This window comes from Malaclemys terrapin, chromosome 5 (assembly GCF_027887155.1).
Source record: "Malaclemys terrapin pileata isolate rMalTer1 chromosome 5, rMalTer1.hap1, whole genome shotgun sequence".
Classification (NCBI taxonomy): Eukaryota; Metazoa; Chordata; order Testudines; family Emydidae; genus Malaclemys; species Malaclemys terrapin.
In genome coordinates this window covers 89,684,386-89,710,017 of record NC_071509.1, presented here as the reverse complement: position 1 = coordinate 89,710,017, position 25,632 = coordinate 89,684,386, and the positions used below count along the sequence as shown (strand labels likewise).

Genomic DNA, 25,632 nt, shown 5'->3' with positions numbered 1-25,632 from the left:
TACTTAAAGCTTTTTCTTGTTCTTTTCTACATCCTTTGCCAGTAGTACCCCATTTAGTGCCTTTACCAGTCTAACATTTCCTTCCTTGTCATTACTAGCCCTTTATATTCACCTTCTTCACTTCTCTTAAGGCCTGAGTTAAGGGTGACAACACATACTTTAACCAAACACAAGCTATGCTTTAATCAAAAGAAGTTATTGGGTTCTATGGGGGGGTAAGTGGATGAATTTCATGGCCTCTGATGTACAGGAGGTCAGACTAGATGACCTAATGGTCCCTTCTTGTCTTAGACTCTCTGAACCTCAGAATAGTAGAGCTCGGTATTTCTATACAGAGCCTTCGAACCTATCAACTTAATTCTTCAACACTTGAGGTAACTAAACATTTATTTTTCTTAACAGTGAATTGTTAACAGTGGTCTCCTGGTCCAACTCAGGTAATTCTATTCCACCTCTTGAGCACCCCCAAGTGCCTGGGTGTGGCACCACAGACCTTATATCTCACCCCAGTATCCCTTGCAGACTGCTGGCTGACCTTGATGGGTCTTCAGTGGCTTGGGCCTCTAGCCAAGTCACTAAGTCCAAATGAATCCCTTCCGAGGTAGTAAAGAGTCCAATAAATCTTCAGCCCTGGCTCTGGGCCCTTTAAATTCAGTCCTTTGTTCAGACACTCATATAAGCTCTGTCCTCATCTTGGGGCTTGGCCAGTGGAGGAACCCAGGCCGTCCCACTATTCCAGGTTCCAAGCCAGGGACTCTATAAAACAGCAGCCATGCCCTGCTTGAATTCAGTTTGTTGCTTAGGGTTACCATACGTCCTCTTTTTCCCGGACATGTCCGGCTTTTCGGCAGTCAAACCCCCGTCCGGGGGGAATTGCCAAAATGCCGAACATGTCCGGTAAAATGGCGGCTCTGCTCCTCCACGACTCTTCGGCTCTGTTTAAGAGCCGGGCTGCCCGAGCGCTACCGGCTTCGGGCAGCCCCCGTGCCTCCAGACCCTGCGCCCCCAGCCGGGCACTTCCCCGCCCGGGCTCCGGCGGCGCAGGGTCCGGAGGCACGGGGGCTGCCCGAAGCCGGTAGCGCTCGGGCAGCCCGGCGCTTAAACAGAGCCGAAGAGTCGGGGAAGAGCAGAGCCCCCGTGGCTGGAGTCTCTGCTCCGGGAGGGGAAGTGCCCGGCTGGGGGTGCAGGGTCCGGAGGCATAGGGACTGCCCAAAGCCCGAGCGCTACCGGCTTCACGGTTTGCCGGGCAGCCTCCAGACCCTGCGCCCCCGGCTGGGCGCTTCCCCTCCCGGGCTCCAGCTGCGCTGGGGAAGCGCCGGCTGGGGGCGCAGGGTCTGGGGGCTGCCCGGCAAACCCTGAAGCCGGTAGCACTGGGGCAGCCCTTTCCCCCTGGCTGGGAGTGGGAGGGAGGAGGGGGCGGAGTTAGGGCGGGGAAGGGGCGGAGTTGGGGCAGGGCTAGGGGTGGGGAAATGGGCAGGGCCAGGGCCCGTGGAGGGTCCTCTTTTTTTATTTATGAGATATGGTAACCCTATTGTTGCTGCTTCTTCCCTTGGCCTCTTCCTACTTGTCCCCCTTTTTGCTTCACCCTTAGCTCAGGGTGGTTTGTAAGTCCTCTCTCACCCTGCAAACCCAGCTTAATCAAATGCAGCCAGAAACAAACTCTGGCTATCCCTTGAGCTCCTTTGGCCAGAGCAGAGCACCCTTCCTTGCCCCTTAGGTCCCAGCCAGGAACTGACCTGCTAAGGCCCTGCAGCTTCTTTTATCTGAGCCTGCTGGTCTGATTGGCTGCTTCCATGAGGCCTCTTTAGGCAGGCTTTGATGTCCCACCTTTGCTGCTCCTTTCCTACCACTTTGTTGTTCCTGGGCAGGATGTAGTAGGACCGCAGGGCTTTCTGGAGCTGCAAAGGTCAGGTACACCCCATCACACACTTAAATTCTTCTTGCAGTTTCAACTGAATAGGATTTTCTTCTTTATTTCATGCCTAAACTGTTGTGCAATGTTGCCATATGCTCTTAAAATGCATTACACCCTAGCAGTAGGATCATATTTATCCTTCCCTCACTGTCACCCTATTCATCACTCTGCATCACAGCAAGTGGGAGAAAATGTCTAATGCATTGGAGGAAGCCAGGAGGAGATCACAGCAGCTGCTGACATTCTTTATTTGCAACTCTGCTCAGAGCGCCTGTACCTCCCAAGCCTTTGTCAGATCCAATAGTAAGTGAGCAAATTAGAGACAAAAGGTCAAATTTTATGCTAGCATAACTCTATTGCCAATGATTGAGTATACTGTGGAGATAAATGTAAAACAGAGTGAAATACTGCATGCCATCAACTGTGTGGTTAATAAGGAATAATTAAAACTCTGTTTTCTCTATGGGCTGCATTTTTTCTCTTCTTTCTAGCATTAGGCCTGCTTCCAGAGGTAATGCTCTGACTAGCTAATTAATTGTTTTCCTCTTTAAAGACAGACTTGTTGATCAGCTAATTGAATCTTGGGTAAGGATCCTTCCTCGTTTTCAGATCTTTGATTTTTAAAATAATCTCCAATATTTTTTTAAGCAAAGTAGCAAAGTTAATTTCACTTATCTCGAGAAACTAATTGTGCACACTTCCCAGGCTACAACAAAAGCCCAATGAAGGATGGTTTCCACTGAAACTTCCTCTCTGTAGGGAACCGGAGACCACAAAGTGAAGGCATCTTTCTCACAAAGCTAGCTGCATAAACTACTGTAGTATACTTGATTGAGGAAGCTCTAGATGACTATTAACTAACTTGCAGTTTCTCTTTTACAACAGTATTATTATTGTAAAGAGTGCATACCTCAACTCTGTATTTTGTTGATTTACCAAAGTAAAAAACTGAAACATTAATTAAATATTTGGGAGTAATTGCTAATTCTTTATAAAGGTTTCTCTAGAAGTTATTTTCAAACTCTGTGTTCCAAAGTTGTGGGGTTTTGTATCAATAATGCTTGCCCTGTTCAGCTTAGTTCCACTATTTTAGCCTAATTATGAACACCTTTTCAAGGGAGAAACTTTGTATATCTGTATAGCCTACCAGTATCAACAGAATTTTACAGCACAAGACTAGCACAAATCAATTTATATTCCGTAGAAAATAAATTCGTGGTATACTCAGATAAAAATGGGTAAAAATCAGTATCTGGACATTACAGGATGTATTCAAATTGATTGAAAGACAGGTAGTTTTTGGACTGAATTTATCTCCCATGGAAATTAATACAACAGATTCCAGAAAGAAAGAAGTTGGTCCAATAAAAGATATTACCTGATCTACCTTGTCTCTCTAATATCCTGGGACTGAAACGGCTACAACTACACGACATACAAGTTCACATAATGACACACATCACCTACAAGATTTTGTCTTAAAACACATACACCACCACATACACAGAGTTCAGCCATTCCAGTTCAAATTGTGCCCAGCCTTTTGCAGGGAAGAAGGAAAGTGCACAAGGACCTATCCCCCCCACTTATGTGGACTGCAGTGACAACTTTATTCTTTTCACTCTAGGGAGTTTCAGGACCACACTTTGCCAGTGGGCCTCCATCCTCACTGGACCACGCAGGGCCGGCTCTGGCTCTGGAGCCGGCCGCTCCACCCCCCCTCCAGGTGCCACCCCAAGCACAAGCTTGGTGGGCTGGTGCCTGGAGCCGGCCCTGGGACCACGGAACGGGCTGTCTGAACCACAGTGAGCAGGTTGCACCAATCTTTAGGATGGTGCAGTCCATGCAGACTCAATGCGCAATGAGATGCTTGGTGATGTGCCATGCTACCTTCTGCTCAAGCCACTTCCAAAATACCACATTTGGCCCTATGGTCTAAGATCATGTATGAACTATGCTTTCTCGCTTGTAAATGTAAATGAGCACTAATACATACCATATTACTATCATGATAAAGGAGGGATGAGTCAGAGGTCAATATTGTCTTCCCTACACTGTATTCTTCATTTCCTCTTCACAATTTTTTCTCCCTACCAAAATTTTTTAAATGGGAAGGTAAAAGAATAAAAGGAAGCAACTACAAATGATTGAATATTTATTTTTCAAATTTAAAAAAAAAAAATCTAACATTACTCCAAAAGAGAGATACATTGTCATCTCCACAATCAGATATTTATCCATCAAAATCCCTGTGCACTGGTATAAGAATTTAGCTTTAATTCTCCAACATTCAGCCTGGAGCCAGTTTTTATGCCCAAATTATAAAATTCTGGGAATGGGAGTGTATAAAGGAAATGTTGATAGAGGCTTAACTTTAGAAACTCTGCTCTCATTGCTGTAACGAACACTTTATTAATTTTTAATTTCCTTTATCCAGTGCTCCTATAGAACAAAGATTTAGAAGCAAAAAATTACATCATTTACAAATAGACTGTCACTTGGATTCAGCAATGGAGATAAATGAAAATATATTTCATACATAATTTAAAAACATGTTAACATTAATAAAAAGTTTGTCAATATTTAAAAAATAGAGTGCTGATATGAGCCAACCGACCTGCGTGGATCTTTGCCTTAATCCTTTTATTTAAAAGGCTCTGGATATAAATACACTTCCTTTGCTAAATATTTATTATTGCTTCACCTGTCTCAAAATGAGAATGGCCAATATGTTGAAAAGTGCATTGAAAGGTTGTCCCGATTCACTGAACCTCCTATCAGTGGCCTGTATGCTCTGTTGAGTTTAATTTAAATGCCAACAAATATAAATATCCAGGACAATAGTATGAAGGGGTAATTGGGAATATAGTTCTACACTATACAATAATAATGGAACCTGGCTGTTCTTGTAATGAATTGTTAATTACACAACTTAGTAATACAATTGCCAAGTTGTAACAGAAGAATCCCATTCTGAACTTCTCCACAACTGACAAGACATGACATGACAGTGAGTTACAATATACATGAAGAACACAGAAATGTGAATATAATCTCAAAAGGATAGAGTACAGACAGACACCCAACAATAAATGCCTTTTTATCACACTCAGATATATATTGCATCCTCCAAGGATACTGCAGACAATAGCAATGTGAGGGAAACTCCATACTTATATTAGCGACCTTTTGGAATATAAAAATGGTCTAGTGTCAGCTGAAATGTTTTTGTGACACACTTATGGCAACACTATTGACAGCAGTAGCTCTCCCTATGCCATTGGACAGGCTAACTATAAACCCAAGACATCCAAGCTTCCATACCCACCCAAAGGTTTTCCTGGCTGGCCAATGAATCTTCTAATTTTGCAGGGTTATTGAGCCCAATTATATTAAAAACAGATTTTTGTCCTGGTTTCAAAACCCATCAGCCAGGTGACTGAACTCTCTTGGCAAAAATGCCTCCATACAGTATCTTAAAAGACCTTGAGACTTGCTGCCTCTGTGCTGGGACCAGCATCCAGACATTCTGTACCCCACAACAGCAGTCATACTGGGAGCCCCACACTCGTGATATTGGCATCCACGATGATCAATAGCTGCTGTTATGGTAAATCCAATCTGATTCAATATTTTAATGACTTTCTAATGTTTCCTGAATTGCGGATACAGCAGCTCTAGCAAGCCAAAAAACAAATACAAAACGTGAACATATTTGTTGAGTTTACTTGAGTATTCAGCAGTTTCCATGAAGGTTGGTCCTCTCTTTTTTTAAAAGCAAATTTCTATACGCTTTCAATTAAGGATAAATTGCTGACTTGTCATCCAGCTACTTTTCTAAGTACTGGATACAAATTAAATTTTTTAAATTGACATTCTCTTAATGTTCTTATATTCACCATAGACAGCTGTTCACATAAATAGGGTGACCATATGTCCCGTTTTGGCTGGGACAGTCCCTTTTTTTAAGCCCTATCCCGGCCATCTTGACTGTTTTGGCAAAAGTGGGCATTTGTCCCATTTGCTCTTGCCAACTGGATCGGTTGGCAAGAGCAACGGGGACAAATGCCAACTTTTGTCAAAAAAGTGGGGTGCGGTGTGGAGGAATGTGCAGGGGGTGAATGCCAGCGACCTCAGCCTAGTGTGGGGGGCAGGGTTCCAGCGACCCTAGCCGTGCCAGGAGGGGAGAGGTCAGGAGGGCTTGGACCAGCCCTGGGCTATGTCCTGTTTTCTCTTTGGGAAACGTACCCATAAAGCACTTTTCAGAGTTAAGCTATACATCGATTCAATTCTTCCCTTGTAGAAATGCCACCAACTCTTGGAGAAAATACAGCTACTGCTAGAGTACAGGAAACGTATCACTTTCTGTTGTAAATGCCATTTTGAAGAATGCTAAATATATTTATAACTGCCAGGAGAATTGCATTCAGCAGAATGTAATTGCTCAGTTTGGAATTTGGTCACACCTTCAGAGCTATCAGGACCTCAGCTTTACATATTACCTGGAACATAAATAACTCATAGAATTTATTTGGCATTTGAATTAGACATAAAATCATTCTCCTGAGCACTTACTCTGACATAAAGTGCCAGCAGGTCCAAGAGACAGATCCTCAGAGAGTAGATCAGGATAGCACCACTGAAGCCAATACATAAAGCAAAGGAGAAAGTCAATAGAGCCACGCCAATTTACATAGGCTAAGGATTTGCCCATCAGGCCCATGGCATTTTACTTAAGAATAAAAATGTTAATCCCAATGTTTTAGCCAAATTCTTAACTGACTAGCTATATTCTGCCAGACAAAAATTCCCTCTGTGGCTTAAACAAGGTATTTCTTCAGTTCGTACTTTACACATTTTTGCTGTTTGTTCATCAAACAATCGCTGCACTTACCCCCAGCAGTGGCAGCATTTCAATGCCAACTGAGCAATTCCTATATACAACATATAGGACCAAGTGCTCTGTCAATGTAAACCGGTGCACCTGCATTGCCTTCAAGGGAGTTGTGCCAATTTACACCAACTGGGAATTGTCTCAGAGCTTGCAAAGTACTTTGGCATATATTTTGATAATAGCACTGTACACAGGTGTAACGTACTGAGGCCGATACAGGCGTGCAAACAGGCTATTTCCCACAGAGCACCTGCACACTGATTTAGTATTCAAACTTACCATCCTCCTGAGGTCTGCTTTGTTATTAACCTATATAAAAATAAAACATCCAATTTCATCTCAGTTTTCTTCTGAGTTTAGCTTGTTCCTAGGGTTTCTACTTTAAGGCCCCGCTAGCCCTACCCTCAGAAAGGCATTCTAGGCCGGATTCTTTATTGACTTGCCCTTTGTGTAGTCATTTGTGCAAAAGCTAGTGAAAAATGGGTGCAAAGAACTTACCACTGATGTGAGTGAGTGGAGATTCCTGCTTTGTAGAACTTTACATCTACTTTGCACAGTGTAAATAATGACACAAGGTGCAAGGCAGTAGAGAATAACAGCCATAATTCAACAGGCCTTCAGCTCACCAAAACTTAATTACGTCCTCCAGCCTCAGTAAGAACTATGCACTGCTCCCATGCTTATCTTAAATTTCTAAAGACTGTTTATGCATCATTAACCCTTCAGACATACAGGACAGTAGCATACTATGTGCCTCAGTTTCCCCCTCAATAAAATAGGAAAAAATTATGAGGGTTATTTTATTAATTAATACTGATAAAGCCTTTCAAGAGCCTCAGATGAAGCATTACAGAAATGCAAAATATTAACATTCCTGCTCTGAGGCAGCTGCAGCAGAGGAGTTCCCAATGTAGCTTTACCCATAAAAGGGGACTCCACAAGTGGCCACACATGCTACGTGCGCAAACATGCTTATGGCATATTTCCAGGAGTTCAGTGACATTCCATCCATTGTATCTGTTATCAAATGCTACAGAGATGTTTTATTTATTACATTTTAAAGGAGATTTTGTTTTCCAAACATTTTATAGAAGGCATGCAAAGGGCCTAATAAAAATAATAAGCACCAAATGTTGCTCTTGCACTCAAGCAACTAGTCCCAATGAATTTAATAGTATTTGCTTAAGCAGAGTGAATAAGATTTGCCTTAAAATTTTAGCATAGGCTAATCTAGGAGAACTATCAACCTCAAAATCCATTTAAAAATAATAAGAAAAACAACTAAGACTATTCCTTGCACAATTAAATGGGGGCAATTAGAGCAACAATGTGCCACTGTTAATATCTCAGATAACTGTCAGAAAACTTAGGGCATTTCTATTAGGACCTGGCAACAGACCTGGAATCTGCTGCTACTAGAGTGTATCAGTGCCTCTGTCAACATCAGAGTACAGACTGAAATCAACTGAGAGTCTAAATGGAGACAGGGAGAAATTATACACAAAAATATAGTTGTGTTTATTTATGTCTGTGGAGATAATTTAATGATAATAAAAAGTATATATAGCTAATGACCTGAGAAAATTCAGCAAAATAAAAACAGTGGCAGTTTTAGCTTTTAGAAAACCCAGTAAGTTTTAGATTACAATCTTTATACCCAGAGTTAAAAGTATGAACCTTCACACAATTTGTGCAGGATTTCACTTGAAACTACATGGAACATTTATTTCAGATGTGGGGATTCACCAATTAAATGCAATATGCATTCACTATATTAATCGTTTCATAGAGCAACTCATTACAATGCATGTGCACAGCAAATGCAGCAAGGTTCACTGATACATAACACCACACACTTAACTGTATATCATACATTTATTTACTGAATAAATTTTTATTTTAAAAGTTATCATCAAAACATTTGGTAATGGATGTCTTCTTCATATTAATGTTAGCAAAAGCAATCCATTTTTTCCAGTTACTCAGTGTGATTTCACTGACCTTGCTTCCTGATTATACAAATTATACAATATTACATTAAATTCAACAGTAATAAAAAATGTCATCCTTCTCCCCCCTCCCCCAATAGAGAGATAACTGTACATTTTTTGGTGAAATATTAAAGGCTAAATGGCTCTAATAAAATGTTTTAGGCAGTCTTTCATAGTTCCTAGGACTCATTAATTAGGAATGTGCACCAGCCAAAAAGATATAAATCACATGAATGAGCAACCACAAATAAAGTGTTGTACAATTACCTGAAATTACTATATTGGTGTTAGGTAGGCAAAATGTAATTCACCATTCTATGTATAGCTAAGTATTATTTGTTTAGAGTGTCACAGGCAAGAAAAGAAATTATTTGCACAATTCAGCACATTGTGCATATTGATAATATTGGTATACACCAGTCTGCTTTCTTCAAGGAAAACAAAAACACATGGCAAATTATACAGAACAATATCAAGCACCATAACAATCCCAGGTTCAATGTTTTTTATAGAATAATATTTAATTTGATTTTTCTGGCACCTTTCACACTTAAAGTATCCCACAAGGCTTTATACAAAGTATTGAATTCAGCATTGGTAGTGCACTTCTATGGGAGCAAATGGAGCTCCACAGCAGCTAACACAGCCTTGGGCAGTGGGTGGGTCTACAGAAGGTATAATCATTAATCCACTCTGGAGTAATACAGAAATTTAAGAGAAAAGACCTGTCTTGTTAATTTTACCTGAGCGGTGTCACTCCAGTCCTTGATGCTTCTCTTTGTACCTCTCCTTCTGCACTCAAGCTAGAACTGCCTGTTTTACTGTAAATTTGAGGCACGATATCTAATCTGATGAGACTCCTGGGTTCTAATCCCTGTTCTGACAATGACTTCTTCAGTTGCCTTAGAGAAGTCATTTACTTTGTCTGCCAGCTATTCGTAGAAGTGTTGGGATTTATAACATACTCTGAAGATATAAGGGCCTATACAAGTGCTAAGTATACTGGTATTCTCACTACCATTAACTAGAGAGGACTGAAGGACTGGGAAGTAGGAGACCTGGGTCCTATTCCCAACAGCTTTGCTACATGACCTAGGCAAGTGAATTAGGCCTGATTTTCAAAGCAGACCTCAAATTTTGTAGGCTTATATTTCTGTACACTATGAATTGTTAGCAGAAAGTATCAATATATTGTCAATCAATAGATGTTAATTTATGGGATAATGCATTGTAGATGAAAAGCTGCTTTCAAAAATGTATATAATTTTGCTTTATAAGAGACTCAAGCCTAGGCAGTGGGTGGGCCACATGGTCCAAGGAGTTTCCTGGGGTCTAACAACAAATGCAGGGGCATGCCGGTTGATTTGAATGAAGCTGAGTGTCTGTTTTTGAGAGAGAAGCATCAGAAACATCACAAAAGTTAAACAGAAAAGGCAGCAAGGAAGCCCCAGACACAGCTGGAGAGGCATTTTTCCATGACTTTGAGAAAACACTGAAAGGAGAGCTTTGGGATAGAATGCTGACTAGAAAGAGATTTGGAGCAATACAAAACTTTCTCCGGCTGTTTGATTCCTATTGTGTTCAGGGCAAAAAAGACTATGTATGTTCTTTGTAAATAAACAGGACTGAATTGAAGAAATACTTGACTTTCATCACCAATTTCTCTTCCTAATGGAAACAACCTGCAAGACCTCAAACTTTAGCTACCTGGTCAGGTCAAAAGGCTTAACAATAATTTTGTCCAAACTACAGAGCTCCCTAACATGCTTCCCAAGAAAAGTACCGTTGAATACTGATACATGGGCTGAAGGATTCTACACAAGATAGCACTTGTAAGAGTAGCTGCAGGTAGAATGCCCTGCACTAATTCTAGTTAGAGGTGACATAGATAACTATAGCAAGTTCTTCATCTAAAACAAAAGGTTGCAACCTTTCCGCCAAGCACAGAGGGAAAAATATATTCTTGGCCTCTGTATGTACTTGGACATCCAAAAAGCTTAGCATACACAGGAAAGCAAGTTGCAGACCAAATGACAAAAGGAGCGCATATTCCCTCAATCAAGATAGCTGATACATTCTCTTCCATTCCCTGTAATTTTCTCCCCCATGCCTTCAACGTCATCTCAGCTTTATCCAAACTGAATCTAAAAAAACATGCCGACATCTAAACTTCTTGATGTCTTGATTAGACACTAGAAAAGCTGCACCAATGGGGTTTAATGAAATGGAGCTTTTTGTCATCTGCACACTGAAAGCATAGTAGTTCACAACACTTCACAAACATGTTAAACCACAAGGGTAAGAAAATGAAGTCCTGTGGTAGCCCCACGTGAGAACGCTCTTGGGGCAGATCAGATACTATGCTAATGGGCCCTCAGGAAGGAAAGAACAGAGCCACTTGGGTAATTATAACTATCTCTGATTAAGTCCATAATGCCTCATAATTACTACTATTGAAGACTACTACTGATAAATCTAAAACAATGAGCATGAACAATTTCTTTGTCCAGCATGTGAAGATCACTGACTAGTGAGACCAATGCGGTCTCTCTTTTCATACTCAAATCTAACATTAGAATGGACAAAAGTCGGACAGAAGTTAGGACCCCAGAAACTGCTAGTGTTTCCTCATCACAACTGTCTTAATTAGGTTTTCAAAAAAGGGACATTCCGTATAGGGGCATTCTTGAGTAAGGGCCTAGCAATTGCTTATTTTTGAGAAGCCATCCAGTTACCCTCCTGAAGGGAGGGACTGAGAATCTGTCGAAATAACAGACTCAGGATTCCAGGCTGTATTTCACCAGCTAAGGTTATGGATCAAAATCCAAGCTGTAACTCAAGCTCTCTGAGGATCTCAGTGAGACACTGGCTGACGCTCAAACAGGGAAGAAATCACTTTTGTCCCACATGACATAATTCTGCTATCATAGAGGCAGACAATCCAGTCTGAAGTGATCTCACTGGCAAAGTAAATAAAAACAAATATTGACAGTGAAGACAACTCCGATTCATATGGCTGCTCTCTCCCCAGAATAGTTTTGCTGATTAGGATGTCTCAGATGATGCTGGAAAGATGAAGACGCTCTTGTCCCTTGCACCACAATGGCACAAGACTTTAAAACAAAAACAAAAACAAAAAAACACTTTTGGAGCCACTTCACTTGGATCATCGTTAACTCCTTCTGATATACCCATTCAGTTTTCTGAAGGGTGAAGAGGGAAACATGCCAGAGAAAATGGCTGCCCTACTCATTACTGCCTCTGGCTCCGCTCACAGATTTTGGTGGAACAGATACACATATACACTCGACACACAAAAACACAGACAATTTTGTGCTAATAGGGATGAATTCTGACCTGACGTCCACTGCATGTAATCATACTGACTTTCCCCCCATCCTCCTTAATAACAGCATTTGTAGACAGAAGGCCAAACTTTGGATATATAGCCAAAACACAGAGCAATACAGGCAGCTGCACGTAACTGGATCCCATGAGGTGCATGAAATACAAGAGAAATCCAGCCCTAACAGGATATAATGCCACAGGTCAAGCCAACTCAATATACTACATGTGGTGTTTTTTTGTTTTTTTAAACCTTCTTTCTGCAGAAGGCACTTGCTCACTAGAACTGTCAGTTTCCCCTTGCTTGCTAGATTTTGGCCTAACCACACTTCTGTGGTCATGATGCATGGTCTTGCTCCACTGTGGTCAGCAGAAGTTTTGCCTTTCAATAGGAACAGTCTCAAATACGTTTAATGGTCAAACAGTCTTCTGCAGTAAAAAACAAGTCTGTAGCTCTCCAAAAGCACAGCTAAAATCTTTTGCCCGATGTTTTTGCACTAATGTAGTTTATTGGTCCAACAGGGATATTACAATAAACACTACAGTGGAACTTTAATTTTACAAACACCAATCTTTTGAATTACCAGTTATTCAAACCATTTTTTCTGGTGGTGGAGATGGAGGGGGACATGCAAGGGAGTCTGCAGATAGGACTCCAAATTTTAAGTGTAATTCAGTAAGTTACAGAAATGCATATCAACAGATAAATAGAATAATAAAAATCCTTGCATGTGCCCACTTTGAGATTCCTATGGAAAACTAGGAGTGTGGTGAACCAAAGTCAGAAGAAAAAGCGTAAGTCCCAAGGCACAATAAAACAAATGCCAAAAAGACTAAATATAAACACACTTATGCAACGCATAATGAACTAGTATAATTGCATTCTATTTCGAGGATTCCTTCATAAACTCCCAGAAGGGATGAAATGTTCATGTTTTGCTTTGTTTTCCACTGTTCAAACAGAATAAAACATGGCTAATACCTGAGTAAAGTAAATTTTATTTAGCATTTTTTGGCATTTCAAGTTTCATGTGGCCTAGGAAATTGCTGGGGGTTGAGGAATTCCTCTCTAAATCAGACATTTATTCATGACTTAACTTTCCTCTAGTAACTTTAACATTTAATCACCTTTAGTGTATTTTGGACTCCTTATATCGCCTGAAATGAATTCAGCACAAACATCTGGTTGTACCAATGGTTATCTGGATCAAAAATTCCACTGTAGGGAAATATTTGTCCCCCTCAGATCAAATATACACTTCTGCACTTTGGAGTTAGGGTTTGCTTTAATAAATCTGTCATCTTTCTCTGACTAGAAAGAGTATAATCTATACTCAAAAAGATATAATTAAATACAGTTTAAGAGGAATCCTGGACCAGGAAAGACAAGGATATCAGCAACAATTAGCCCAGCAAATAGAAAAAAACTTCCTCAAGATAGAGGTGTGATTATAAATACATATTTGTCATTTGAGAATGTTAATAGATATTTAAATATTGACTTTTCACAGTGTATCCTCTATACAGATAAAGATACACACGCCACCTCTTCTAGATTTAAACTATAAGCCACATGATCCCAACTATCCCACATTTTATTCACTGAACTATGTATCACTTTCTAGTCATTGTGCATGTGCCACCTGAAAATGGAGCCTACTCCAGTACATGAAATATAAGTAGAGCTAACAATATATACATCTCACCCATAATTTTCCTAGGTATTTGGGGGCTATAGTGCAGAAATGGGTAGAATACAGTGGGTTGGACTGAGAGCTACTCTTATTATCATCACTGAGCTGTTAATAGCTAGGGTAGTGGTCATGTACAGCTAGCTTTATTTATTTTTACATAAACATATTGTTATGATCATTTTAATGTTGTAAAATCACCAAAGGTTAATTATCCAAAGCACATGAATGACTTAGGGTCCCTAAGTCCTATTGACTTTCAGTCAGACTTAGACTCCTAAGCGCTTGTCTACATGGGGGGGAAAAAAACCATGGAATAACTAGTGTGAAATAGGTAGTGCTGATTAGCTATTCTGCATTAGATCCCCATGGGGATGCTCTTACTCTCCACTAAGAGTACAGCTTTGGAAGTGGATTAATCTAAACTGCACAAAGGCACTCTTAGGGCATATCTAGATTAACACTTAGTGCACAGCAAGCTGCAGTGTAAATCGACAACATTCCAGCATGCCGTGCACTAAATGTCCAAGTGGAACCTGGTGCTATGCACTAAACGTTCCCTTGTGTTCTTTAATTTGCTCCACTTAGAAACAGGAGTAAGTCAGTGTGCACTAGGGAACACCAGCAAAGTCTACAGGGACACTAAGTGCACTGTAGATTTACACCCCACCTTGCCACACACTAACTGTTTGTCTAGACCAGCCCTTAATAAGAGTGTCCACATGGGAAGTTAATGTTGAATCGCTTTAGAACTTTAAATTCAGACCCCTAGGTATTTTACATTAACTTCCCTGGGACTAGACATGTCCTCAGACACTTTTGAAAGTGTGAATTAGGCTCCTAAGTCACTTAGGATAATATTTTCAGAATTACCTAACTATTTACATCGGATAGATGCTATAAAAACTGAAATAAATGCATAAATATTAGACTCTGTATACAGGCCATAAACATGTTCTTCTCTGCACCTACCACTGCTTTATGGTCATCACTGCTGCCTGCTTGTGTCTTACCCTCCACAAACAATTCATCAAACAACATACTAAAAAGTGAAAGTTTTTTCACTTCTGGCTTCCATGATCCGTTCTATTCATAGTCAGAAAACAAAACAAAAAGATCAGCTCCATAATCAGAGCAAGCGTAGAGAATTTCAACCAAGAGTGGTTTACTGAATACTTCTTCTCAGGAAGAGAAAACCCTATATTATACCACAATTGTCATTTGCTGGCTTGACTTTTTAACAACTATTCACCCACTGGAATACAATTTCAGATGCAAATGTATCTGTGATTGTAAAAAATGTAATTATTTCTGAGAGAGACATAGTGGGAAAAAGAACTGCATACTAGTTTGTTTTAATTTACCATTTTCTACTTTCAGAAATTTATAATCCAATACTTTAGAAGACAACTAGCCTGCATGTTCAAAATGGTCCCAGCTTTTTACTTTTGCAAGAATAAAGCAATCGCTGAATTCCAGACTCTTCCAGCCATTCAGAATATGATTGTTTTTATCCTTTCAATGTTTGTGTCTAAAAATACTTTACATTAGATTGTAAATTTTTGGCTGTTCTAACTGAAGAGCTGAGTTCCGAACATATAAATTCTAGTTTTTCCTCTATATTGTGTGGATTTATGCCCTTTTGTAAAAGCAGGAGATGTTTGAGAAGATAAATACAACAACAACATTTGACCTTTCATGGTGCTAAAGAATTCAGATCAGAAATCTCAAAGAAATGGAAAAAATATTCATTAGGAAAATTGTTAAAATTATTTCCTTTTGTCTACAATTGGTTTTTGGGGAAAAAATGGAAAATGGAAATACCCTTATGAAGAATAAAAGATAACATATGATGCTAGAACAAAAAGTAGCATTTAACTGGATACTTACAATTGCTTCTTTTTGGTTTCACACACATGCTTTGGCTGTGAATACAGAAGGTAATAGCAACACATTTTCTCTGTAAACAGGCCCTTTTTAAAAGAAAAGTTGTATGTCTTAACTCCTCAGGGACCTGTTGCGATTTGACAAATATACAAAATATCAAGAATGAACTGGACACAATCCAAGGCCTTGACCCTTCAAAAGACCTGCGGGGCCACAATGTCCACTGGGAATTTGAAGCATTCAGCACATCAACAAGGGAGCTCAGCAACTTGAAGGACTGAACTCCAGATAATTAGACTCCCACCAAAGGAGTCCAAAAGAAAAAAATTGAATTTTCTTTAGGAAAAAACATTTATTTAACCCTTTTCTCCTCCTTTCAACAATGGACATTGTCCCTCATTTATCACTGCCTGTGGCCTGGGACCATTTGGGGCCTGATCCAAAGCTCATTGAAATCAATAGAAATACTTTGACCTCAATGGGTTTGGATCAGATTGTTGGCCTACATGTAAATACCGTTCTGGTTTTTAGCTATAATCACTACAGATTGAAACACTTAATTATGAAGACGTCAGTAATGATTTCCTCATGTGTCGGCTCCTTTTGGTAACCTTTTAAATTTCTAGTCAATTTCTATAAGACTTTCCTATAATTTACTCAGGAAGAAGTGTAAGGTATCAGCAATTCATGATGCCGTTTTTGGTAAGTACACATATCATATCACCAAGGAAATCTCCCAAATGTCTGCAATGTCTAGACTTGTTTGAACAGAGCTGCGTACAATTGGGTCAAATCCAAACAAGATCCAGGTGGAGAGTGTTATGCTCTTTTGGGAGCCTCAGTGTGAGATTTATCTGCCTTACTCTTTTACAGATAACTAAAATGAAGCTTTTTTAAAAAAAAACTAATATTCTTCTTTAAAAGAGCACGAACTTTTGTGCCTATCAACTTCAATACTTCTTGCAGTTTAAAAAAAAAACAAACTTTTCTGTGAATGTGTTTTCACAAAAGTGAGGAACGAATAGCAATTGCTAGAGGCAGGCATAGTTCAGGCAGGTGATGTGCAAGCTTTCACATACATCTCTGCTAATGCGTGTCAAATCCTGATCTGCAGCATCTCTGGTATTCCAGCCTTGGGCCTCTTTAGCAGAGATAGCAAATTGTGCCAAAGTGTGTGGTGGTTTTGTGATATAGATCAAAGCCCACTAGGGAACATGGAACACTGTCAGTTTGGATTTGGCTCCAAAATTGACTTATCTTAAAATGCCTCTTATACCACAGAAGTTCTTAATTTCCAATTACCCAATGCAATTCATTATTAAAAGGGATATTTGTAATGGCAAGAAATTAAAAATAAAAACAAATGACTGACAACTTCTTGTGTCTTTTAATTCAAATTGTGACTATTTACTGAGAGATTGAGACATGAAGAGCCACAATGAGAAAGAACAGCTAAAGGCAAATAATTTTTTCGCCTAAACAAGCTGATATTGCCCTTTTAAAATATGCTTTACAATCAGAAATATATTTTTCCCAGTTTCTCATTAAAGTTGCTTAATAATTTGATTTATTTTTATTTGTTGCTGTAAATAATAAACGGAGATGTTGAGATAAAAGAAATGAGAGATTCAAGTCAGGTGGAATGTGCTATGTGCTATTTGCCTTGTATGCTTCCTGTTTCTTATTGCTCTGGGAATGCAACCTTAGGATGGCTGTTTGTATTTTACAAGCCCCTCATTAATTCCAGTTGTTGAGTCTATCCAAAAAGGGTTATTTCAGCATGCCAGCATTTAATTACTGCACAAAATTCATAGGTTCACTTAGATTTAATCCCAGAATACATAAAGTTCCTCCTTGTGAAGTTTTACATAGATTTTATACTTCCAAATGTTTTTAAAGAATGAGAAGAGTGTGACCTAACCACATGTACATTTTATAAATAAATGAATATGGGACTTGGAAACAAGGCTATGTAAATATTAACAGACAACTGTGGGCTAGAATATTCTGTTCCTCCCCTTCTCTGGGCCTGGAACTCTCCACAAAAATTCCTTTGCAGAGATTCCCACAGCATCCTATTGAACGATGAGCGTAAACACCATTGGATCTCCTCCACTGCTGGTAGATCCCTTGGATCCACAGAAGGCCAGGCCTCGTATACATGTGCATACTGGCTTCCAGAAGGCCCCTAGAAGTATGACTCCAGTTCAGACATGCTGTCAGGGTCTACCTGTTGAACTGCAGTCCCCAAGTTCCTTGACTTTGTATAACTTTTTCCAGGTAACTTCTGCAGTACCAGAGGTGGGATGAGAGGCATCCCTTCTGGCCTCAGACCTCCTCCTCTCCATCTCCTCCTGCACACGGACCCTGGGTGAGAGGCCTCTGCAGGGGCCAGAGACTGCAGCACCATGCTGCAGTAGCTCCTGAGCCTCCCATTCCTGGGGAGAAGTTCAGATCCAGATCCAGATCCATGTGTTGAAGGTCCTCTCCCAATGCAGGTCAGGAGGATATCTCCAGGCCCCATAACATGTCATACTTATTCTCCATAGCACTTTTCTTCCAAGTTTCTCATAGCATTTTAAAAACCAAGGTATGTAGATGTGATTTTACCCATTGCACAGATGGGAAGTTTGAGGAAATGAAAGGTTAAGTCACTTGCATAAAATCACACCAGTGAAGCAAGTCAGCAGCAGAGCTAGGAACAGAAGAATCCCCTTATAAAAAGTTTGGGACAGTAACTACAGAATCAATACAGTATTTTTAATTTTGATATGAGTAGGAGTCCTGACTCAGTCTAATAACTAGACTTGCTCTCTTCCCAGCTGTAATGTACATTAATGTGTTTCACACCTTCTATTTTCTGCAGCTCTGCTGGGCATATGATAGTATTATCTGACTAGTTCTATACAGTATTTCTGAAAAGAATGAATCCCTTTCAGCATTAAAATTTACTAGACCAACTTGTGCAAACATGGACATGCTATCCTGAAATCCATTAAAAAACCTTTGCTAAAGTTAAGAATTGTATGCCTATATTAAAAGGGAAAACCCAGTATTTTAAACACTGCATATTATGCCTTTCTAGTACAATGATCTATAGAACAGCTGCAACCCAAACATTAAGACAAAACTCAACTATCAAATCTTAAAGACAGTCCGACTTAAGTCAGTGAAACATAAATAAACTGGCTTATGGCAATACGGAAAGAAAATCTTTGTGATGTGGAAACACATGTCACTGTACATTTTTCAGAATGTGGCAGCAGCCAGTGCCTTGTATGCATGGCTTTGCTTGCTAAATTTAAAATTACAGCTTTTGAATTTCAGTGTTAACCTGAACACATTGTATTAACTTCTTTATTCCAGCTACATCTTCAAAGTAAAGTAGAAATAGCCTTATTTTTATTGAAATTTCCATCTGTATGAAAACCTTCATTAACAAAACATTCTTCCTAACCTAGACCTTTTAAACAACAAAGGTTCTGTTTCGTTATATTAAAAAGTTATGATTATAGAAAATGTCACACAGCCAAAATGTAATTGTGGCCAACATAATAGACAGATGCACAAAAAAATGTAAAAAGGTGTGGCTAGAACACTCAGCGTGTCAAGTACAATAAATGTGGTACCAGCTGCACAGTACTTAAATATAATTAAACTGCACTTGTTATATAAATGCAAGTTAAATGGCAGGCCAGAGAGAAGTTAACTGTCTGCTTTCTGATTCAGGAACACAGACTTTGCAGGGATAATCTCCGAATTTTTTGAGTCAACTGTTCAAAAAGGGCAACTATAACAGCACACTCCAAAAAATTCTGATAGTCTCACTATGGGAGCACTCTCTGTCTTCAGTGTGACTACTTATGTGAACAAAATTTGACCGTCAGTTTTTGAATTATGCTAGAAACCAAGAGAGTTTGAAAATGAGAGCCAACATCTATTTTGATAGAATGGGGGGTTGGGCAAAATAAATGAATATTCTCCCATCCATTTAGCTCTGAAAGTTAAATCCCAACACTCAACAAACTTTAATACATGCTAAATTTACCTTATTAGAACTATTTCAGCCTCAACTGAAGTGGAGGAGAAACAACAAAAGAATAACTAAGATGTTTCAGGATAGCAGCTTTGGTTTTTGTTCTTCCAACTATCTGGTCTGAAAATCAACTTTGTTCATTGATGGATGCAAACATGATCACCTCTGCTTTGTGCCATGTAGAAGTACAGACAAATCACTAATTTTTTTTCTAGCTTATTTGCCAGCATGTAAGTAAGTTTCCAGTCATTCTGGAACCTTAAGACACATTGTGGGTGGTCCACACTATGAAGATTCAGATATGATACATCTCACAACTTATTTATTTTTTGTAATGTTGAGCCTCAGTTGTAATAATGTAGGTTACAACTGCTACATATATTCGTAACATATAAAGTTTTTAAAATAGCAATTTAGTAGGAATGAAATGTGGTTCTACAGGAATGTCATATGGTCTATGAAATTAAAAACCTATGGAATTTAAGAAAGAGAAAGAATTTCTCTGAACTATCCTGTAGAATTCTACAGCACAGAGAAGTATTGAATTCTATGGACTCGTTTTAAAAAACATGGACTAGTTATCAAGTGATGTTAATTATATGGGCTAGATTGGGCACTCTGCCCTGCATAAAGGGTAGCATATAGCTGTGTCACTCAAGGAGCAGTGCAGGGAAAGCACTGTGCCCATACCAGCAGCCGATTATTACTACCCACCATACTGACTCAGCCACTCTGTCTAGTGCGCTGATGAGGAGGAGGCATAGTCAAGGCTCTACTACCCAATCCTCATCCCTACCTGTCCACTTCTCACCCACGTCTTCAGAGAGGATGACAGTGGTACTGATTGGGAAATAGCAGGAACACCATTTATTCCCCTTTACACAATGCTTAATCTGCAATGAAAGAGGAGTTGGAGCTCAAGCTATTTTTTTAAACATTTGTAATTGATGCAGCAAGCCCAGATTTCTGTGCCCAATCTGTAAAAAACCCTTTAACTGTTTATGTTAAATTAATACTTCAATTTTATAAATCATTATATTGGTTCAATATCTTTAAAATATTAGAAATAACTTTAGAACATAAGAACGACCATACTGGGACAGTCCATATGGCCCAGTATCCTGTCTTCCAATGCCAGGTGCTTCAGAGGGAGTGAACAGAACAAGTAATCATCAAGTGATCCATCCCCTGTTGTCCATTCCCAGCTTCTAGCAAACAGAGGCTAGGGACACCATCCCTGCCCATCCTAGCTAATAACCATGGATGGACCTATCCTTCATACACTTATCTGGTTCTTTTTTGAACCCTGTTATCCCTGAACCTTGATCTATGAAATCTATACAGATACAACAAATTCCAAACACTATTTTTAAAATACACCCCACATTCAAAAGAAAACAGATCTTTAGGGGCCAAAACTCTTCCTAGCTATTCTGTTGGATCTAACTGAAATTACATGTGTAGAAACAACAAACATCACTCTCTTTCTTTTTAAGGAAAAACCTATGCACATGAGTACTTTATTCATGTGAGTAACTCCTGTGGCACCATCAGGGTATAGTTAAGTTGTATTTTTATTTTCTACCTGAGGACTCTAGATAATGAACTTGGGTACTGTTGTTACTATACATCAGCTTGTACAACCCTTATTCATATTAGTGATTAATTACTCACATAAGCACTTCCACTGATTTCAATAGTCTATTCATGCAAGTAACCACTCACAGTCTCAATCTGGTCCTATAGGATTTAATTTAGATTTTCCTGTGTCATACAGTATGCCTTGTACCCTTCACTATTGATCACAATGGTAGTGCTGGGAGAGATACAGATATCAATATGCAAAACATTAAACCAAAATGTGATTATCCATTACCTTTCTTAAACCTCAAATAACAGGCTTTACTATTGTTTTATGTTTTACATGACTAGTATTATATGATCAGTAACATATTTCTGGAAAGATTATTTACAGTCTTCTTATCTCAATCTATTCCATATGTTCTCTGCCAGCAATAAAAAAAGGCACACAATAGTAACCTTTTCTTCCCCAGAAATACCTACACAGTTTCATAGAACAAGTTAAATAACAGTACATGGTCCATCTGAAGTGGGGTGGGGGAGGGGAGAGGAACATTCCTGTCAATTTCTCTCCACTTTTCTAACCACCATGAAAAATATGTAAAGATATTTTTAGAAATAAAGCAAAAGCAACTCTGAGTAATCAACATATATAGTCTTCAGTTTCCAATGTTACTAAACGGGGGGTGGGGGAGGGGAGAGGAAGCAAACATAATGAGAAAAAGTCTGAATAATATTTATGCAAGAAAAGGAGCTAGATACTTACTGTGTCCTGAGATTTATCTTTGACATCATAGACGGTTAGTTTTATTTTAGTCTCCTCATAGATAGGATATTCCGGTGGGAATGTCACACCAGTCAAAAACAGTGGGTCTCTTGTTCCCTGTATAGCACAAGTAAACAGCTCAGATTCAGTAAGGTAGCAGCTGTGAACTGTGCAGTATGTAATTATGGACGAGTGTGCAGAAACTATGGAGTTCTAAAGGAAATATATCTGCTACAGTAAAGAGAAACCTGAACTGCCAAATGCTACCAAAGTCAGCAACATAAAACTTAATAGCATAAAAACTTAATCATACTGAAAAGAGGTGCTTCTGAGATATGCAGATGCTGACAAATGCCCTCATGTGGCCCTGTCACCATACATCAGTACTCTTAATAGTGCTCAGTGATAGACAATTCATTTTCAAGAAAGACATTTTATAAAAGCGTTTCCTTAAGGCTAACAGTTACTACTGTGGACATAGATATAATTTGTGCAAACAACTGAAGATGTTGGTTGATTAAGTCACCCAAAAGAAAGGGCTCACAATAACATCAACACGATTTTTAAAAAATTGATCAGCTTAAGTATCATGCTGACATTTAACTCAATTTCTTACCCAATGATTATCTTCTAATGTTAAAAATGTAAGCATTGTTTTTTGCAGATTCAACTCCAAACTTACCTCAGACTGACTTATAAAATAACTCTATACCTATATAAGTAGACTTTCTGTTGCTAAATATCCAGTTCAAAATGTATAGTAAAAAATATGCAATCCCCTAAACATTATTTTTAGGCTACAGACTTTGGATATTACATTATCTTCTTTTAAAAAAATAATACAACAGTGGTGTATGACGGAATCCAGAAAACTGGTAGTTTTCTGATTAGCTCTAGCAATTTAAAATAGCGCTGCACTAGCAACGTTACTAAGTTCTAATATATGAAAACTTTGAAACATAACATATGACGCCATTGTTGTCATTTCTTTGGCATAAACATAATAAAAACTTTCTATCTAAAAACAAACTTTAAATGTATTTTGAAAATTAAAGATATCTTTAAATTTCCTAATAATTGAGAGGAAGTTTTTAGCATAACTCACATAACATTTGTCTGGTGTACCTTCCATTTTAATGAAATCCACCAACTACTAAAAAGGAAGTGTCCTAACCACAGACACCCAGAGCGTGAACATGACAAATTCAGAGCTGTTCAGAATCCGCATCTTCATAATAGAAAATGAGTCTACTTCTGTCTGAATCATCTATTCCACCTACAACAGTACCATCAAGCTAGACAGTCTGCACTGAACCATCCTGATCTGTTGCAGGCTATTTCAATGATGCAGTTTCAGGATGGCTGATGGTTCAAATCATGACAACTGAATTAGCAGTCAGCTGGAATCAGAAGATCACACAAAGTGTTTATGAAACATTCCTATGGCTTAGATTTATCAAACAGCTCAGTTTATCTGTTAAAATAATTCTGAATTTGTATTTGGGGTGACACTATCTTGCTTTTAATAATCTTCTCCAATATTTTGTACATGAAAAGTTATGTTTATTCTACATAGTTTCACTTACGTAATTATCATAGTAAATATAAACTTCACTATTTATGAAACTGAAATTGGGGGGGAAAGGGAGAGAATACAAGCACTAGCAAAGCAACCGTGCAACTTTTGCTACAAAATGTAAAGCAGATTATTATTAAATCTATACATACCTCTCCTTTTCCGATCAAAAAACAAACACACACTTTTAAACCTGCAAAAATGTCAAGTTTCCAATTGAGGGGAGAATAAAACAAAAATGAAAAGAAAACACTACATAATGTGTACTACATTCGTCTGTGATTAAAATGTTTGCACTCATATTTTAGCTTATTTTTATATAGTTTTGTTTCTTAATGAGAGCAAATATTCTCCAGCTCACTCTAAAGCTATGTCTGAAGAACCAGACTATTCTTTATGTCTCCTGTTGGAAAAATAGACCTTTCATGAACAGGCAAGTTCATTTCCCACTGTTTTTCCTGGTTACATGCCAAGAACTGCAGAACATTCTCAGGTATGCTTTGCTAATTTCTACAGTGAAGCTTGCCTACTAAAGACTGTGCACTAACTTGTTTCAGCTGTTCATTCACTTTCTAAGGAAATAATATGAAATTTAGCAAAGAATGGGAATGTAATAAAAGGAAGCTCACCTCCACAATTTCAGTGCTTGAATATCTCGTCAAAGTCTGTTCTGCTGGATGTACTACTGAGATCTGTACAAATGTATTCAGCTTCCGATCACGGGCAGTAGCCACTAGATCCTTGCATGCTGGAAATGGCACAAGAGAAAAAAAAAAAACCTCTAAAAACAAATCTGAGAGAAAACTCTGACATGGGACAAAGCAGACTAAACTATAGCTCTGGATTAAACTTCTGAAAGACTTGAGCTGATTTAGCAGAGGAAGTCCCTGGGAAGTAGTTTACAGAAATAGGAAGTCACATGCTGCAGAGCTGAATTGAGATTTCATTTCCACTAACCACATTTGCAGCTTCTGCAGGACTTCCCTGCCAGAGGCTCATCAGCTCTTTTATACGAACACATGCGCACGCACAGGCACGCTCTGTGACACTAGATAACTTCAAAGTTAAAACATCAGCTTTCAGCTAATTTGCCATGAAATCTCTCTCAGGCAGCCTTACTTGGTCATCTTTTGTCTAACAAACTTTATGGTATTTTCACTGTTTCAGGAAAATTCTAAACCAATTAAAATTTGTCACTGATTACACTGGTTTAGATGTTCTAACACCACATTATCAATTTCGTGATTAGTATTAATCACAGGGTAAAAATCTACATTTTTAAAAGCAACAATAAAAATCAACTGTTTGTTAGTGACTGACAGATATAAATGGGAAGAATAATTGCACTCTGGCTATAACACATCATTATTAAAACTCATTTTACTGGATAAATATGGAGGAATTCAGTTTTTAATTAATAATGAGTTTTCAGTCTGAGCTGAAACTATGCAATTAGTGCTTCACATAGCCATGCAAGTGAGTGAGTTTACTTTCCAGACCCAGTCTCTCATGTCTTCTAATAGAAAGAGCAGAAAGGGCTGCAAAAACAGTGCCTCTGACTTCCTTCAGTGCTGAGGAGGGGGACCACAGTTGAGCTGCTCAGCAGCAACCAGCATTGCCAATGGGGACATGAATTGGCTCCAGAACTGGAGGGAACCCATCCAGCTCTCTTCAGTTAAGAAAGGTTCCTACAAGTGGGTTGTGATGGGATTTATAGATTTTTCAGTCCCCCAGTGGTACCCTAGAAACCCTGCCAAGCCAGGCAGAAATTAATTCCAACCAAAGGTTCAGGGTGTTCTCAGGGAGTTACTGCCAGCTTGGAACTCATTTAAATGCAGCTGACCTTTAGGCTCAGCACCTTAAAGATGAGCTGGGTTACTCACAGAGCAGGCAAACAAGCTAGCTACCTGGCTCTGATGAGAAGGCAAGACGGGGAGTTCTGGAGAAACA

The 25,632-nt window shown here is 39.0% G+C and overlaps 1 protein-coding gene across 2 annotated transcripts in view; it reads right to left on the bottom strand.

Annotated features, from left to right (window-relative positions):
• Positions 1–25,632, bottom strand: part of INPP4B (inositol polyphosphate-4-phosphatase type II B) — a 309,880-nt gene that overhangs the window by 249,552 nt on the left and 34,696 nt on the right. For both annotated transcript variants that reach the window (XM_054031037.1, XM_054031038.1), the window contains exons 4-5: positions 24,312–24,430; positions 22,107–22,223 (exon numbers count right to left, since the gene is read on the bottom strand). In XM_054031037.1, coding sequence (XP_053887012.1) covers positions 22,107–22,223; positions 24,312–24,430 — 236 coding nt within the window. The remainder of the gene's footprint in view (positions 1–22,106; positions 22,224–24,311; positions 24,431–25,632) is intronic.